The sequence below is a fragment of the Microcaecilia unicolor genome, chromosome 1, assembly GCF_901765095.1.
Source record: "Microcaecilia unicolor chromosome 1, aMicUni1.1, whole genome shotgun sequence".
In the NCBI taxonomy this organism is placed as follows: domain Eukaryota; kingdom Metazoa; phylum Chordata; class Amphibia; order Gymnophiona; family Siphonopidae; genus Microcaecilia; species Microcaecilia unicolor.
Window position 1 is genome coordinate 185,395,046 of NC_044031.1, and position 17,095 is coordinate 185,412,140.

Below are 17,095 nucleotides of genomic sequence, written 5' to 3' on the forward strand. Positions count from 1 at the left end.
TCCCTGGAGCAGTTTTAGTGGGTGCAGTGGACATCAGGCAGGCGGACCGAGGCCCATCCCACCCCTACCTGTTACATTTGTGGTGGAAAATGGGAGCCCTCCAAAACCCACCTGAAACCCACTGTACCCACATCTAGGTGCCCCCCCTTGATCCCTTAGGGCTATGGTAGTGGTGTATAGTTGTGGGGAGTGGGGTTTGGGGGCTCAGCACCCAAGGGAAGGGAGCTATGCACTTGGGAGCTATTTTATTTTATTTTTTTACTTTTTAGAAGTGCCCCCTAGGGTGTCCGGTTGGTGTCCTGGCATATGAGGAGGACCAGTGCACTATGAATCCTGGCCCCTCCCATGACCAAATGCCTTGGATTTGGCCAGATTCGAGATCGCCAGCTTCAGTTTCCATTATGGGAAAAAAACGATGCCGGTTATCTCAAACCCGGCCATCTCTGACATTTGGCCGGCCCCAACCGTATTATCGAAAAAAAAGATGGCCGGCCATTTTTTTCCAAAATACAGTTGGCTCCGCCCACTTGTGGAGCCGGACCCGGAGATGACCGGCCATGGAGATGGCCGGCGCCGTTCAATTATGCCCCTCTATTTTAGTAGAGTTTCCATTTTGTGCAAAGTGCCCATGTTGATAACTTCCAGACCAGTGTCCTACCAAAGTAAACAGGAACTAGTAAGGGCAAGCACGGATTAAATTTTAGAAATTCATGATTGATATCCTGATCTTAACAATTTCTGCAGTTTAATCCAATGAGAATCCATATAGTTCTGAGAGAGCGAGAGAGAAAGAGAGTTCCAAGGCAGCTACAATATAGTATTATTCAAAGTAAATGACTTAGGGGCACAGTTATCAATGTGGGCTACTGTTAAGATGTGTTATTTTACCACTAACTTGAGCTATTTCATCACAGGTCCCATTTTATGCAATGAGACCTAGTTACAATAACTTGACCACTAATGTCAAAATTTAGACATATGTGGGGGAAGTTATGAGCGTGGGCTACCGTTAAGATGTGTTATTTTACTGTTAACCCCAGTTATTAGTGTCTAGGTCTCATTGCATAAAATGGGACCTGTGCTGAAATAGCACAAATTTATGGTAAAATAACACATCCTAACAGTAGCCCTCATTGATAACGTCTCCTCTTAGGTCATAGTTATCAATGTGGGCTACCATTAAGATATTATTGTACCACTTAGGGGCATTGTTATCAATGTGGGCTGCCGTTAAGATGTGTTATTTTACCACAAATTTGTGCTATTTTAACACAGGTCCCATTTTATGCAATGAGACCTAGACACTAATAACTGGGGTTAAAGATAAAATAACACATCTTAACGGTAGCCCACGTTCATAACTTCCCCCACGTATGTCTAAATGTTGACATTACTGGCCAACTTATTGTAACTAGGTCTCATTGCATAAAATGGGACCTGTGATGAAATAGCCCGAGTTAGTGGTAAAATAACACATCTTAACAGTAGCCCATGTTGATAACTTCCCACACATATGTCTAAATGTTGACATGAAACTCATCTTACTGCTCTCTATGTTTGATTTAATTTAATCTATCAGATACATGAAAGACTACCGTGCTATCTCCATATTTGTAATTTGGACTAAGAAATTGCTGTGCCTGGCAAGAACTAATATAGCCAGTGTGTAAATACAAAACAAAGGACAAATGTTACAGCCATCTAGCCTTCTAACTTAAAAGTTGCCAGCTACATTTAGGAATCTGAAAATTGCCTGAGGCTAAGTGACTAAATAGTGGGCATTTCTTGAGGACATATTTAGGTAGGGAGAGTGATGTATATGTGGGTATTGAATTTTCAAATATACATGCATATTTTATTTTCATATAACCCCATGAAATTACATGGAAATATTTTTCCACTCAAATAATACTTCAGCACTGGAGCTCATTACTGTAGAATGTGGTAACAGTGGTTAGCATATCTGAGTTTTAAAAAGGTTTGGACAAGTTCCTGGAGGAAAGTCCATAGTTTGTTATTGAGATGGACATGAGGAGGCCACTACTTGCCCTGGGACTGATAGCATGGAATGATGCTACTAATTGTGTTTCTGCCAGGTACTTGTGACCTGGATTGGTCACTGTTGGAAACAGGATACTGGGCTAGATGGACCATTGGTCTGACCCAGTATGGCTATTCTTATGTTCTTATAATAGCTGCAAGACAGAGAAAGGTTTGAACATTTTTTTTCAAGGTCTACATGTACAGATGCATATGCATACCTTGGGAAACAACTTTCAAATCTTTTGCACAGCTGGACTTTGAACTAATTTTCAAAGTGAGCATATGTGCACAATTGTTTTCAGCTCTATAAATGGATGAAATGGTGGTGCCATTCCACTCTAACCCTGCCCCAGAAACACCTGTCCCAAATACAGGTAAAAGCTGGTGCATTGTGGAGCAGTTCACCTATTTAAAGCAACATACAGAACAGACAATGTTCAGAAAACCATTTTATGCAGTACGCCTTAATTTAGGCATACTGCATAGAATAAGGCTAAATTTCCATGCAGTTTATAGAACATGGTGAACACTGGTTCACACAACTAAATTTAGTCGCAGCCAATTACACCAAGTAAAACCTGGTATAAATCCCGATGCCTAAATTAGACGCGGAGCAGGTGTATTCTATAACAATGCGCATAGATTTTAGATACACCCATGACCCGCCCATTACACACCCATGGCCCATGACTTACAATTTACGCACACCATGTTACAGAATACATTTAGCAAGTAGTGCACATACATTCTTATTAATGCTAATTAGTGCTACTAATTGATTTTTAACATCCAATTATGAGTGCTGATTGTTAACTAATTAGCTTATGCGCATTGTTATGAAATATGCTTTCATTTCCACGTGGAAAACTCTGCACGATATATAAAGAGGGGCATAATCGAACAAAAACGTCTATCTCCATGGACGTTTATCTCCGAGAACGGGTCCGTGAAGGGGCGGACCGAACCGTATTTTTGAAAAAAATAGACGTCCATGTTTTATTCGACAATTTGTGAGCTGGACATTTTTGCTTTTCAGTGATAATGGCAAATGAAAGCGCCCGGCTCAAAAACGAATAAATCCAAGGCATTTGTTCGTGGGAGGGGCCAGGATTCGTAGTGCACTGGTCCCCCTCACATGCCAGGACACCAACCGGGCACCCTAGGGGGCACTTTTACAAAAACAAAAAAAAGGTAAAAGAGCTCCCAGGTGCATAGCACCCTTCCCTTGTGTGTTGAGCCCCCCAAATCCCCCTCAAAACCCACTGCCCACAGGTCTACACCATTACTATAGCCCTAAGGGGTGAAGGGGGGCACCTACATGTGGGTACAGTGGGTTTGGGGGGGTTGGACGACTAAGCATTAAGCAGCACAATTGTAACAGGTAGGGGGGGATGGGCCTGGGTCCACCTGCCTGAAGTCCACTGCACCCCCTAACAACTGCTCCAGGGACCTGCATACTGCTGCCAGGGAGGTGGGTATGACATTTGAGGGTGAAAATAAAAAGTTGTGAAACATCATTTTTTTTTGTGGTGGGAGGGGGTTAGTGACCACTGGGGGAGTCAGGGGAGGTCATCCCTGATTCCCTCTGGGGGTAATCTGGTCATTTAGGGCACTTTTTGGGGCCTTATTCGTGAAAAAACAGGGTCCAGGAAAAGTGCCCTAAATTCTAGCTACAAACGCATACTTTTTTCCATTATCGGCGAAAGGCGCCCATCTCTGTTCAGGTGATAACCACGCCCCAGTCCCGCCTTCACCATGCCTCCGACACGCCCCCGTCAACTTTGTACGCTTCTGCGATGGATTGCAGTTGAAAACGTCCAAGTTCGGCTTTTGATTATACGCGTTGTTCATTTTTGTGAGATAAACGTCTATCTCCCGATTTAGGTCGGAACTTGGGCGTTTTTCTCGTTCGAATATAAGCAGGATAGAATCCCAGAATTAGTGCATAATTGCAGGGGGACATTAACAGGAGAGGGGCACTGGCAGATTTAACATTTACATGCATAACTTGAGTTACATGTATAAGTGCAACATTTATGTGTTCCCACTTTCACAAGCCAGAGGACCAGCCTAAGTGGACAGACCTAAATGTAGGTATTCTAGATCAGCAATTATATGCGTTAAGTGCTGATATAGAACAGGCTCATAGCTCGTGTAAAGTGGGTGCCTAGATTGTGGCACCCAGTTACAGAATTGCTCCCTAAGGGACCAATATTAGTCCTGCGGTAGTCACTGTTTTTAAAGCACCGGCCACCATGACTAAAATTCACCTCAGCGCTGACTGGAAGTACTGTGCTGTTACATAGAAACATAGAAAAATGTAGGCAGATAAAGACCATATGGCCTATCAAGTCTGCCTATCCATGCCATCTACATTCTCTATCACTCCCTTAGAGATCCTATGTACTTGTCCCAAACTCTCTTGAATTGAGACACACTTTTAGTCTCCACCACTTCCACTGGGAGGCCATTCCACAAATTCACCACCCTTTCCATGAAGAAGTATTTCCTCAGGTTACTTCTGAGTCTATCCCCTTTCATCTTCATCCTATTCCCCTCATTCCAGAGCTTCTTTTCAGTTGAAAGAGATTTGCCTCCTGTGCATTTATGCGTGTAGGTCTTTAAATGCCTCTACCATTTCTCCCCTCTCCTGCCTTTCTTCCAAAGGATACATATTGAGATCTTTAATTCTCTCCCCATATGCTTTATAATCAATGATGCCCATCGCTTTATGACAAAGACCACTGACCATTTTAGTAGCCACCCTCTGGACCAACTCCATCCTGTTTCTATCTTTTGAAGGTGTGGTCTCCAGAATTGTACACAATATTCTAGATGAGAACTCACCAGTCTTATACAGGGACATCATCATCACCTCCTTTTTCCTACTGGCCATTCCTCTCTCTATGCACCCAAGCATCCTTCTAGCTTTCGCTGTCACCTTTTCTACCTGTTTGGCCACCTTAAGATTATCACATACGATCACTCCCAAGTCCCGCTCCTCTTTCGTGCACAAAAGTACTTCACCCCCTAAACTGTACCGCTCCCTTGGGCTTTTGCAGCCCAAATGATAGAAGTAATATTCAGACCACTAACCAGATAGCATAGGAAATTGGATAAAGTTAGGCCAGCTGACTAGATAACCTCTGGCTCTGCCCATGAACTGTCCCAGAACTGTCCAGATAGTTCCAGGAAGGTGAGAGGAAATATCCAGTAACACTATCTGGTTAGTGCCAGTGAATATTTCCCTGGCCAGCATTCAATAGCAGCAGCTTGCTAACCAGATAAGTGCCTTTGAATATTGGCCAAAATAATCAATAAGACACAGCGACAATACATATAAATGAGATTAATAAGGTATGCAATGAGATATATAAAATAAGGCAATTTATATGACATAAAGGGAAGCAAGGCAAGCAACAAAATGTGTTTACAAAGGTTGTAAAATAGATGAGACAGAAGAAGTGTATTACTTTAAAGAATCAGTCAGAAAATAGCTATTCATTGTGAAGTATTTACTTAAATAACCATCTTTCTGACAAGGCCAGAGTTCAGATAATTAGGTTCTCTGAAACATAAGGCTTGATTGAAAAATAACTTTTCCTTATTCCATGTATAAGGAAAAAAATGTTTATAGAGCAAAGTTTGTAATTGTGTCAGTGTCAAAACTATTTCAAATACAGACAAATATGAAATTTCATGACAACTGAATTGTTATTGTAACAGTGAAATGTATGCTACTACAATTGAATAAATTGTTATCTGCATTCAGTCAAATGAGTCTAAAATATGATTGCTTTTTCCCCTGTTACATTTAAGGCTTTTTTGTAGTCTGTTCACTGTTGACTGATTGCACATTGAGAAATGAATAAATGAACAGGAATTTCAGAGTGAAACCCCTAAGCATACAAATGTGAAGGTAGTTCTGTAACTGTGCACCTCTAAATAGGCTCCCAGATGGTACCTGGTAGGAGCCTAAATTATAAAGGAACATAGCCACCTATTTTCCTATACAGAATGCTAGTATAACAGTAAAAATACATGACTTTAATTTAGGTAGTGGTGTAGCTAGGTGGGGCCATGGGGACCTGGGCCCCCCCAAATTTGCTCTGGGCCCCTGGTTGGCTGGCGGGGGTCCCCAACCCCTGCCAGCTGAAAACTTTGTCCAGCACTGGTCTGCGCCGCCGCCGCCACATTGCCTGCCCTGCTCTCTCTCCCCCTCACGTCAGGCACGCTCCTTTTAGGTGTGAGAACTTATGCCAGCCATAGAGCTGGTGTTAAGTACTCAGGCCTGTGTTCTGGAGATACACACTTGCCCCCAGGTTCTATATGTGGCACCCAAATTTGGCCATGCTGCCGAGATGTATATGCAAATTAATTAATTAGCAAGCTCTTAACTATCAATAATTGGTTGTCAACCAGTGTTCCCCCTTACATTCCAGGAGTGTCACTCACATTTTTTTACATGGTCGCCCACAATCTATCACATTCCCTCCCCGTGTTCCCCTCCCCCGACACTCCTGGAAGGTCAGGACACTAAGCCTAACCCATGAGAAAAAATGTGTACAAGCATGCCAAAGAAACTTGTATTATGGACTGGCAGCAGGAAGCCCTGGACCCCACCATCCCCTCAATGCCTTGCCTTGCCTGACTTCAGTATTGCCTTCTTGATTCCTGCCTTGAGTCCTGCCAGCCTTTCCTGCCTTCTCCTCAATGCCTTGCTTTGCCTTGCCTGATACATGAGAGTATCACAACCTCCCCTGTGGTCAGGGTAGTTACTCTGGGCTCAATACACCCTTGCGTAAATCCAGTTTCTCTCCATCTAGAGGGACAGTTGTTAAGGTGCAGTAAAAGTTAGACTTTTGCTGCACCTTAACTTCTTATGGGAGTCTCTAGCCTGCAGTATCTCAAAGGGGACAGGCATGTTTGCCCACATACCCCTGAAGACCCCCCCCCCCCCAGCAGACACATCCCCCTCCCAAAGCCCCCCAATATCATATACCCCCCAAAGCCCCCTCATATTGCTTATCATTCAAAGGGCTCCCACCCTCCCGTAAACCTCCCCAGTTACAAATTTCTGGGCCTAGTGAGTATGGGTTAGGAGTGAGCCCCAGTTGCTCCTGTCCCTGCTGATGCAGGTTGAAAACTGCACCGATGACTCCTAGCAGTAACCCTGTTTGTGGGTGCACTGTAGGGGTCATGAGCCAACTCTGCTATGGGTAGCCTCTGTCACCTTTGGGGAGAAGCAGGATGAGAAAGATGAGTGTGTATTGTTTGGAGCAGGTAACTTGGGAAGGTGGGGGGGGGGGGGGAATAGTGGGTTGTGGAAGGTTGCCCGATGGAGGAGGTATAGTTTGGGCAGATCAATGCTGCACTTACCTAGGAGCCATCCACCAGTGATATCCCCTCGCTCAAACCTGTGGAAGATTCCTGAGTGCTGCAATATATAGGCGTCATGGGTGGAACCTGGGTATCGGGCACACACGTCTAGAATCTTCCCCTGGGTGTCACACACAACTTGCAAATTGAATGAGTGGAATGCTTTCCTGTTCCTATAAGTGGCCTCTCATGCCCGGGGGGGTCTGAGTGCGACATGTGTGCAGTCAATGGCGCCTATGACTGAGGGGAAGCGAGCTACAGTGTAGAAGTCATCTGTGTTGTTCTGCAGGGCCTGGGGGGTGGTGGGGAAGGTGATATACTCAGAGGTGTAGGTAAGGAAGGCATCAAGGAACTGGGTGAGGCAGTTAGAAATGGAAGCCTGTGTGAGACCCGTGTTCACAGCTAGGACAGACTGGAAACTCCCAGTGGCCAGAAAAAATAGAGAAGTAGTGATCTTTAGGTGCACAGGGATGGGGTTGTTCCTATGGGTCCTGGGCTGCAGGAGGGGTTTGAGCTGGTCACAAAGGTGCTGAATGGCAGCCCTTTCAAAGCGGTACCTAGTGAGACACTGCAGGTCAATGAGGTCTAGGAAACTGCTACGGGGCCTGAAAACTCTGGGGCGTGAGTACCTCCTGCAGTGCCTCCCCTCTTCCTCCAACATGTAAGCCACCTGTGCATTTAGTGCATCCATTTCCCCACACTACAGGTGCAATGCAGTGCCACCAGTGCTCACCTGTCCCTACCAACTTGGTGAAACACAGCAGCAACAAACAGAAGCTGACACTCTCCCACCACTGACAAACAATGCGGTCACACACAGCAGAGCCACACTGCAACCACTCTGACCCACTACAAACTCTCCTGACACACCCTCTAACTACTCACTCTCCAAGCAGCAAACGACAGTCTTCACAAACACGCTGCAGCAGTACACAGGACAAAGACAAACAGAGACTACAAACTGGTAAGGGAATGAATTATGAACTTGGGGACAGTGAATGGAGAGGGATAGGGAGAGGGGATGGGGGAGATATAGGAAGGAGTAATGGTGTCTGGGTTTGGGGGCTAGAAGGGATAGGGAAAGCTGAAAAGGTAAAACAGAAATGAGGCAGGTGAGGGTGAAAACGTTCCGACTATGGCACACAGACAAAGGTAACAGGTACTCAACAAACTCTCAGCTTTCTCTCCCAACGCTCTCGTCACTCTCCAACTGCACAAAATCGCTAATGGGTCTAAAGACAACTTACCCCTTACTCTGGTCGCTTTTATTTCAGGTCTAACTAAGGATGCCCATGTTCCGACCCATGCGAAACCATTTCGCAAGCCGTTATATGCTGGGGGCGCCCATCTCGTAACGCTGCCCATAACACACCCCCAACACGCTCCCCTATGGGGACGACCATAGATGGGCGTCCTCGCGCTGAGGACGCCCTTACTGCCTGGTTTCGATTATTGGATTTGGGCAACCTTCTTTCACGGGGACGCCCAAGTGCCTTTTATGTCGCTTTTTGGACGCCCTTTTCTTTCGAAAATGAGCCTGATAGTATAATGAATGCATAGAGTTAAATCTGCAAACTAAAAACTTCAGCATTATAAGAATAAATAGGTTTAGAATGTTTAAATAAATAACAGGATTTCAGTGGCGTTCCTAGGGGGGCGCGGTGGGTGCGGTCCGCCCCGGATGCACGCCGTTTGGGGGTGCCGCGCGCACCTGTCCTTCCTTTGATCCATGCTCCCTCTGCCCCAGAACAGGAAGTAACCTGTTCCAGGGCAGAGGGAGCATGGAACGAAGGAAGGACAGGCGCGCGCGGCACACCCCCAGTGGCGTGCACCCAGGGGGGTTCTTTCGTGGGGGGTGTCCTTTCACCGGGGGGGTCATGCTGCACCCGGGGGGAGGCGCTGCACCCGGGGGCGGTGCGCATCAGCGATCCGCCCCGGGTGTCAGCCCCCCTAGGAATGCCACTGCAGGATTTTATTATTTTGACATCATCAAGATCCCATTTTTTTTAGTAAGCTAATTGCTAGAGGTTGGCATCATTTGTTTATTTAGCATGAGATTTTATTTCATGAATTGTGCCCTTTTGTTCTCATTCTTGCTTTATTTCATTGTCTACAAAGCACAATGAGAGACAAAAAAAAGAAGCATAACAGCCATCACACCAGTACAACTTGAATGAATAATTTTCTGTTCACTACTTGTAATTAACAAATGCATTTCTTTTAGCCCTTGAGCTTTGAGACCAAGAGGAGCTACACTTTGAAAGTAGAAGGAGCCAACACACATGTGGAAATGCGTTTCTTGAACCTAGGCCCTTTCCGGGATACAACAACAGTACACATCAGCGTGGAAGATGTGGACGAACCGCCAGTGTTTGAGGCTAGCTTTTATTTTGTGGAAGTGCCTGAAGATGTGGACATTGGAACAACTATACAGATCGTGTCTGCCAGGGATCCTGATGTGACTAACAATTCAATCAGGTTTTTGTTCTTTTTCTTTTTATGTATATGGTGGTAGTTTTGCTGTATTAATTATACTATAGCACTCTCTTCTCTTTGTGTGTTTTATACCATCTCTTTTAGGGACGTGCATTCATTAGCATGCCTTAAAACATTTAAGGGTTCTTTTACCTAGCAGCAGCCGAAAGTGGACTTAGTGCTCTTATGTGGGTTTTTTCTGCATGCTAAGACCATTTTCACTACAGCAGTAACATGGCCAATTTTCCCTTTTTTGCTTTAAGGGTCATGCACTAGTGTCAGCAATAATGCATGATTATTAAAAAGAATTACCACATGAGCACTTACAGACATCTATTTTGCAGGTGGTAAAGGTTCCTGCAGTAATGACATGCTGATTAGCGCTGGAGCACCCACTTTCTGTCTTCAGACATGTCCCCTCCATGATAAATTTAAAAAATATTTTGTAGTACGCAGGTAGTGTGCACCATTTGGGAACCTTCTGCAGGATGCCTGAGCACGTCCCGTGGTAAGCCCTTTTAAGCTGTGAGAAGCACATGCTAGCGCTTACCAGAACTTAGTAAAAGGACCCCTTCGTGCATGTTAAATTGAACTATGAATTAATGGGGCACTTTTACTAAGCTGCAGCAGTGGCTTAGCTACGTGGGGCCATAGGGGCCTGGGCCCCTGTAGATTTGGCCCTGGACCCCCCTGGCGATGACCCTCTTGACCCCCCTCCCACCGCCAACCCTCCCCTACTGCTGTCGTTGTCATCGGATACCTTTGCTGGCAGGGGACCCCAACCCCCGCCAGCCGAGGTCCTCTTCTTCCGGCGCAAGGCTTCATTCTGTTTCTCTGAGACTGACGTCCTGCACGTACAACATGCAGGACGTCAGACTCACAGAAACAGAATGAAGCCTTGCGGCGGAAGAAGAGGACCTCGGCTGGCAGGGTTTGGGGTTCCCCGCCAGCAAAGGTATCCGATGGCGACGACAGCAGTGGGGGAGGGTTGGCGGTGGGAGGGGGGTCGAGAGGGTCATCGGTAGGGGGGTCAAAGTTGGTGGTGGCGACAAGGGGGGGCTAAAATGTGCCCCCTCACCTTGGGCTCTGGACCCCCCCTCCCACCGAAGTCTGGCTACGTCCCTGAGCTGCAGTAGGCTCTACACTCATGCAGCGCATGCCCAAATGAGACTACTGCCAGGCCAGTGTGCCCCCCCTGACAGTAATTTCAGATTTGGCATGCACCCATAACACCTGGATGAATTATTTATTTCCTCCCACATACACCATTTCCAGTGGTAATTGGCAGTTGGCGCATGCCGACCGGTCTTTGCATGTGTAACACGTGAGCTCTTACCACTAAATCAATGGGTGACGTTAAGGGCTCAGGCCGGTTTTAGACGTACACTGGTTTCAGTTTTACTGCATGCCCTTTTCCTGATATATTTTTAAAAACAAACTTTTTTGCAGACGCAGTAAAAACTGGCTTGGTGCACACCTGATACACAGACCTATACTGCCGTAGGCCACTTTTTACTTAGTAAAAGGGCCCCAATGTTTGTTAAGTGGATTAACTAGTATTAAAACATTTTAATGAACATTGGGGTCTTTTTACAAAGGCGCACTGAAAAATGGCTTGCAGTAGTGTAGGTGCAGGTTTTGGGTGCACGACGATCCATTTTTTAGAGCGCCTGTAAAAAAGGTCTTTTTTTTATTTTTGCCAAAAATGGATTGCGGCAAAATCAAAATTTGCTGCGCGTCCATTTGGAGTCTAAGACCTTTTCTGCCAGCCATTGACCTAACGGTAAAGTCTCACACGGTAACCAGGCAGAAATGACCTTTGTACATTAAATGCTACTTGGCGTGCATCCATTATGCGTGCCTGAAAATAAAAAATATTTTTCAGACGCGCGTATCAGACATGCGCCAAAAATGAAATTACTGCAAGAGCCACGCAGTAGTCGAGCGGTAACTCCATTATGTTGCGTGTTGGGCACAAGTAGATGCTTACGCTGCTTAGTAAAAGGACCCCATTATTTTTTATTAAAATGAATATATGAAACACATTGACAAAATATAATGAGGGGAAGTCTGAAATGTTTTATGAGCACATTCCAATCTCTTTCTCTCTTACTCTTTCTCTAATCTCTTGTTAGTACTTTTGGAGAAAACTCATCTACTATACAATAATATCCATCTGCTTGTCCCTGTGCAAATGTCTGTCTTGTTTCCACTGAATTTGCTTGCCTGTTGCTAACTTCACTAAAGATTTGTTTGATCTTAAGGCCTCCAAACAGTGACATTTCAGGATGGATGCTTTAACAACTGAACTTTCCCTGTAAAGTTACTAACTTTGATGCACTAATTTGCATGACGACCAAAAGGAAAATCCGGACATTTTTGACAGAAAGATTTAGAGCCATAGATTACCTAAAAATAACTGGTGACATGATTATTAAATTTTAACAATCTATTATTGTTATTATAGCACCATCCTATAGATGGGATCTGAACAGCGAACAGAGCAGAGCGCAAATCTAAGCTGTACATTCATAACCCCACTGTAGGTTGTAGAAGTAGGAAATGAAACATACAGGTCTGTGTATCTCAAGTTTCACTAGTATTTTAGAACACAATCTACTAACACAGAGCCTGTTCTAAACTACAGGAGAAAGGGACATTTATGTGCTGGATGCGTGCAACATAAATATCCATTTTAGAAAAGTAAAAGTATAAAATATTGACAGGTTCAAAGCAGCACATCACCAATTGCACTTGGCCCGTTATCTTTGCGACCTTAGACCTATTATTATCCTGGTGCTGTTGGGGAAGGAAAACCACTGTGTACCAAATCTTAAATGTGCATGGTAGCAGGGTGAATCAAACCCAGAAATTCTTATTAAACAGGAACGCTTAAAATCCTTTTATTTTGTCTTTCTAACTTATGGACGTTCATACTTTAGCAGTCTTGCTTGCTGCAAATATGATATATCCCTTGTGGTAATCTGTCTTTAAAAGTAGTGCTATCTGTGGAGCAGCTAAGATGTGACGACGGTTTCCCTAATGAAGACAGGTTATCGATCGGTTTAGTTCTGTACAAAGTCTACAGCTGTGCTTTGAAATACCAGTGCCTAATGTAATGATACCAATCACATCAAAAACAGAAAGGCACAGCGCCTGCATCCAAGTCAAGGCAAAAGAAAGTAGCAAGAGCACTGAGGTAGCCAGTAGATAAAAACAAACAAGCACTTGGAAATCTAAACATCCAAAAACTAATTTAATTGAACAAATAATTTATCCACAAGAAGCACAAGGCCAGCTGAACACAGTAGGTTATAAACCTAAAAAAAAAAAGCAGTGAATAAACAAAACAGCATGACTATTTCTTGGCAATATGCCTCCCTCAGGGGTTTATATACAGTGGGGGAAATAAGTATTTGATCCCTTGCTGATTTTGTAAGTGTGCCCACTGACAAAGACATGAGCAGCCCATAATTGAAGGGTAGGTTATTGGTAACAGTGAGAGATAGCACATCACAAATTAAATCCGGAAAATCACATTGTGGAAAGTATATGAATTTATTTGCATTCTGCAGAGGGAAATAAGTATTTGATCCCTCTGGCAAACAAGACCTAATACTTGGTGGCAAAACCCTTGTTGGCAAGCACAGCGGTCAGACGTCTTCTGTAGTTGATGATGAGGTTTGCACACATGTCAGGAGGAATTTTGGTCCACTCCTCTTTGCAGATCATCTCTAGATCATTAAGAGTTCTGGGCTGTCGCTTGGCAACTCGCAGCTTCAGCTCCCTCCATAAGTTTTCAATGGGATTAAGGTCTGGTGACTGGCTAGGCCACTCCATGACCCTAATGTGCTTCTTCCTGAGCCACTCCTTTGTTGCCTTGGCTGTATGTTTTGGGTCATTGTCGTGCTGGAAGACCCAGCCACGACCCATTTTTAAGGCCCTGGCGGAGGGAAGGAGGTTGTCACTCAGAATTGTACGGTACATGGCCCCATCCATTCTCCCATTGATGCGGTGAAGTAGTCCTGTGCCCTTAGCAGAGAAACACCCCCAAAACATAACATTTCCACCTCCATGCTTGACAGTGGGGACGGTGTTCTTTGGGTCATAGGCAGCATTTCTCTTCCTCCAAACACGGCGAGTTGAGTTCATGCCAAAGAGCTCAATTTTTGTCTCATCTGACCACAGCACCTTCTCCCAATCACTCTCGGCATCATCCAGGTGTTCACTGGCAAACTTCAGACGGGCCGTCACATGTGCCTTCCGGAGCAGGGGGACCTTGCGGGCACTGCAGGATTGCAATCCGTTATGTCGTAATGTGTTACCAATGGTTTTCGTGGTGACAGTGGTCCCAGCTGCCTTGAGATCATTGACAAGTTCCCCCCTTGTAGTTGTAGGCTGATTTCTAACCTTCCTCATGATCAAGGATACCCCACGAGGTGAGATTTTGCGTGGAGCCCCAGATCTTTGTCGATTGACAGTCATTTTGTACTTCTTCCATTTTCTTACTATGGCACCAACAGTTGTCTCCTTCTCGCCCAGCGTCTTACTGATGGTTTTGTAGCCCATTCCAGCCTTGTGCAGGTGTATGATCTTGTCCCTGACATCCTTAGACAGCTCCTTGCTCTTGGCCATTTTGTAGAGGTTAGAGTCTGACTGATTCACTGAGTCTGTGGACAGGTGTCTTTCATACAGGTGACCATTGCCGACAGCTGTCTGTCATGCAGGTAACGAGTTGATTTGGAGCATCTACCTGGTCTGTAGGGGCCAGATCTCTTACTGGTTGGTGGGGGATCAAATACTTATTTCCCTCTGCAGAATGCAAATAAATTCATATACTTTCCACAATGTGATTTTCCGGATTTAATTTGTGATGTGCTATCTCTCACTGTTACCAATAACCTACCCTTCAATTATGGGCTGCTCATGTCTTTGTCAGTGGGCACACTTACAAAATCAGCAAGGGATCAAATACTTATTTCCCCCACTGTATGTTTGATCTATTCTTACTGTACACCGCCCTGAGTGAATTCCTTCAAAAAGGCGGTAAATAATTCCTAATAAATAAATAAATAAATATATACCCTGACCAATGTGGAATTGCTGCCTATCACACCTACAGACTAATACATCTTCGTCAAGGGAAAAAATGTTAGTGTAGATGTCAGATAAAAAGAATACATCACCATGGCAGAGCAGTTTGCCCTGTCTCTTTTCCCAATGCTTTTAAATTAATGTACAGCTTTTCTAGTTATTCCTGACACTGTTAGCAACCTGCAAATTCAGATCATGTTAGAACAGCTTAATAGAAACAAATCCTGACTATAATTGAAACCATGTGGCTACTCAGGCTTGCATAGAACAAACCTTAATTACCCAGGCATACTTTTCATGAGGAGAAGAATTCTTACAATTTGAGGTTTAAATATTTGTGTAGTATTTTAAATCATTACATGTAGGGCTAGATTCACTAAAGCACTTTACTGTGTTAATGTGTGCTAATGCAGTTAATATACATTGAGGGGCATTTTCGAAAGGGGATGTCCATCTCTAAGGGCGCCCATCTCTGAGGATGTCCCAGCGAAGGGGCGGGGCATCCCGTATTATCGAAACAAGATGGGCGTCCATCTTTCATTTCGATAATATGGTCGGGGACGCCCAAATCTCAGCATTTAGGTCAACCTAAGAGATGGTCGGCCTAAATGTTGAGATGGTCGCCCTTAGAGATGGACAACCTCGGTTTTTGCCGATAATGGAAACCAAGGACGCCCATCTCAAAAACGACAAAATACAAGGCATTTGGTCATGGGAGGAGCCAGCATTCGTAGTGCACTGGTCCCCCTCACATGCCAGGACACCAACTGGGCACCCTAGGGGGCACTGCAATGGACTTCACAAATTGCTCCTAGGTGCATAGCTCCCTTACCTTCGGTGCTGAGCCCCCAAACCCCCCCCCCAAAACCCACTCCCCACAACTGTACACAACTACCATAGCCCTAAGGGGTGAAGGGGGACACCTAGATGTGGGTACAGTGGGTTTTGAGTGGGTTTTGGAGGGCTCACATTTACCACCACAAGTGTAACAGGTAGGGGGGGGATGGGCCTGGGTCCGTCTTCCTGAAGTGCACTGCACCCACTAAAAACTGCTCCAGGAACCTGCATACTGCTGTGATGAGGCTGGCATAGAGTTTGGAAAAAAATGTTTTTTTAATTTTTTTTTTGGGTGGGAGGGGGTTGGTGACCACTGGGGGAGTAAGGGGAGGTCATCCCCGATTCCCTCCGGTGGTCATATGGTCAGTTTGGGCACCTTTTTGAGGCTTGGTCGTGAAAAAAACTGGACCAAGTAAAGTCGGCCAAATGCTCATCAGGGACGCCCTTCTTTTTTCCATTATCGGCCGAGGATGCCCATCTCTTAACCACGCCCCCGTCCCATCTTCGGTACACTGCCAACACGCCCCCGTGAACTTTGGTCGTCTCTGCGACGGAAAGCAGTTGAGTACGCCCAAAATCGGCTTTCCATTATGCCGATTTGGGCAACCCTGAGAGAAGGACGCCCATCTCCCGAATTGTGTCGGAAGAAGGGCGTCCTCCTCTTTCGATTATGCCGCTGATTGGGGCCCTTTTACTAAAACACATTAGGAAATGGGCTTAACACAATGGCACTGTCCCATGCGCTTAGGGGGGAATTTTATATATGGTGCATTAAAAATTGGCGCCGAAAAGCCACGCAGTTAGCATGATTCTATAAACTATGCCTAAAGTTACGCATAGTTTATAGAATTTGCTCACATGCCATTCTTGGGACTAAAATTTAGGCATACCCATTTAACCCACCTGAAACCAGGCCTAAGTTAGGTGCAGATCGGATATATTCTATAATATTGCGCATAGTTGGCCTGAAGGGAGACTTTCCTAAGGAGAATTGCTGGACATGGAGGGAAGGGCAGAATCGCAGGACATGGAGGGGAGGGCAGAATCGCAGGACATGGAGGGGAGGGCAGGGCAGAGGAGAATCGCTGGACATGGAGGGGATGCCAGCATCCTGGGATACGGAGAGGAGGGCAGGGAAGAGGAGAATCGCTGGACATGGAAGGGAGGACAGAATCGCAGGACACTGAGGGGACGGCAGGGCAGAGGAGAATCGCTGCACATAGAGGGGAGGTCAGAATCACGGGACACAGAGGGGATGGGAGGGGAG

General features: G+C 45.3%; 1 protein-coding gene across 3 annotated transcripts in view; it reads left to right on the plus strand.

The window, feature by feature from the left end:
* CDH20 (cadherin 20) overlaps positions 1-17,095 on the plus strand; it is a 155,585-nt gene that overhangs the window by 92,091 nt on the left and 46,399 nt on the right. For all 3 annotated transcript variants that reach the window (XM_030189986.1, XM_030189987.1, XM_030189988.1), the window contains one exon: positions 9,647-9,900. In XM_030189986.1, coding sequence (XP_030045846.1) covers positions 9,647-9,900 — 254 coding nt within the window. The remainder of the gene's footprint in view (positions 1-9,646; positions 9,901-17,095) is intronic.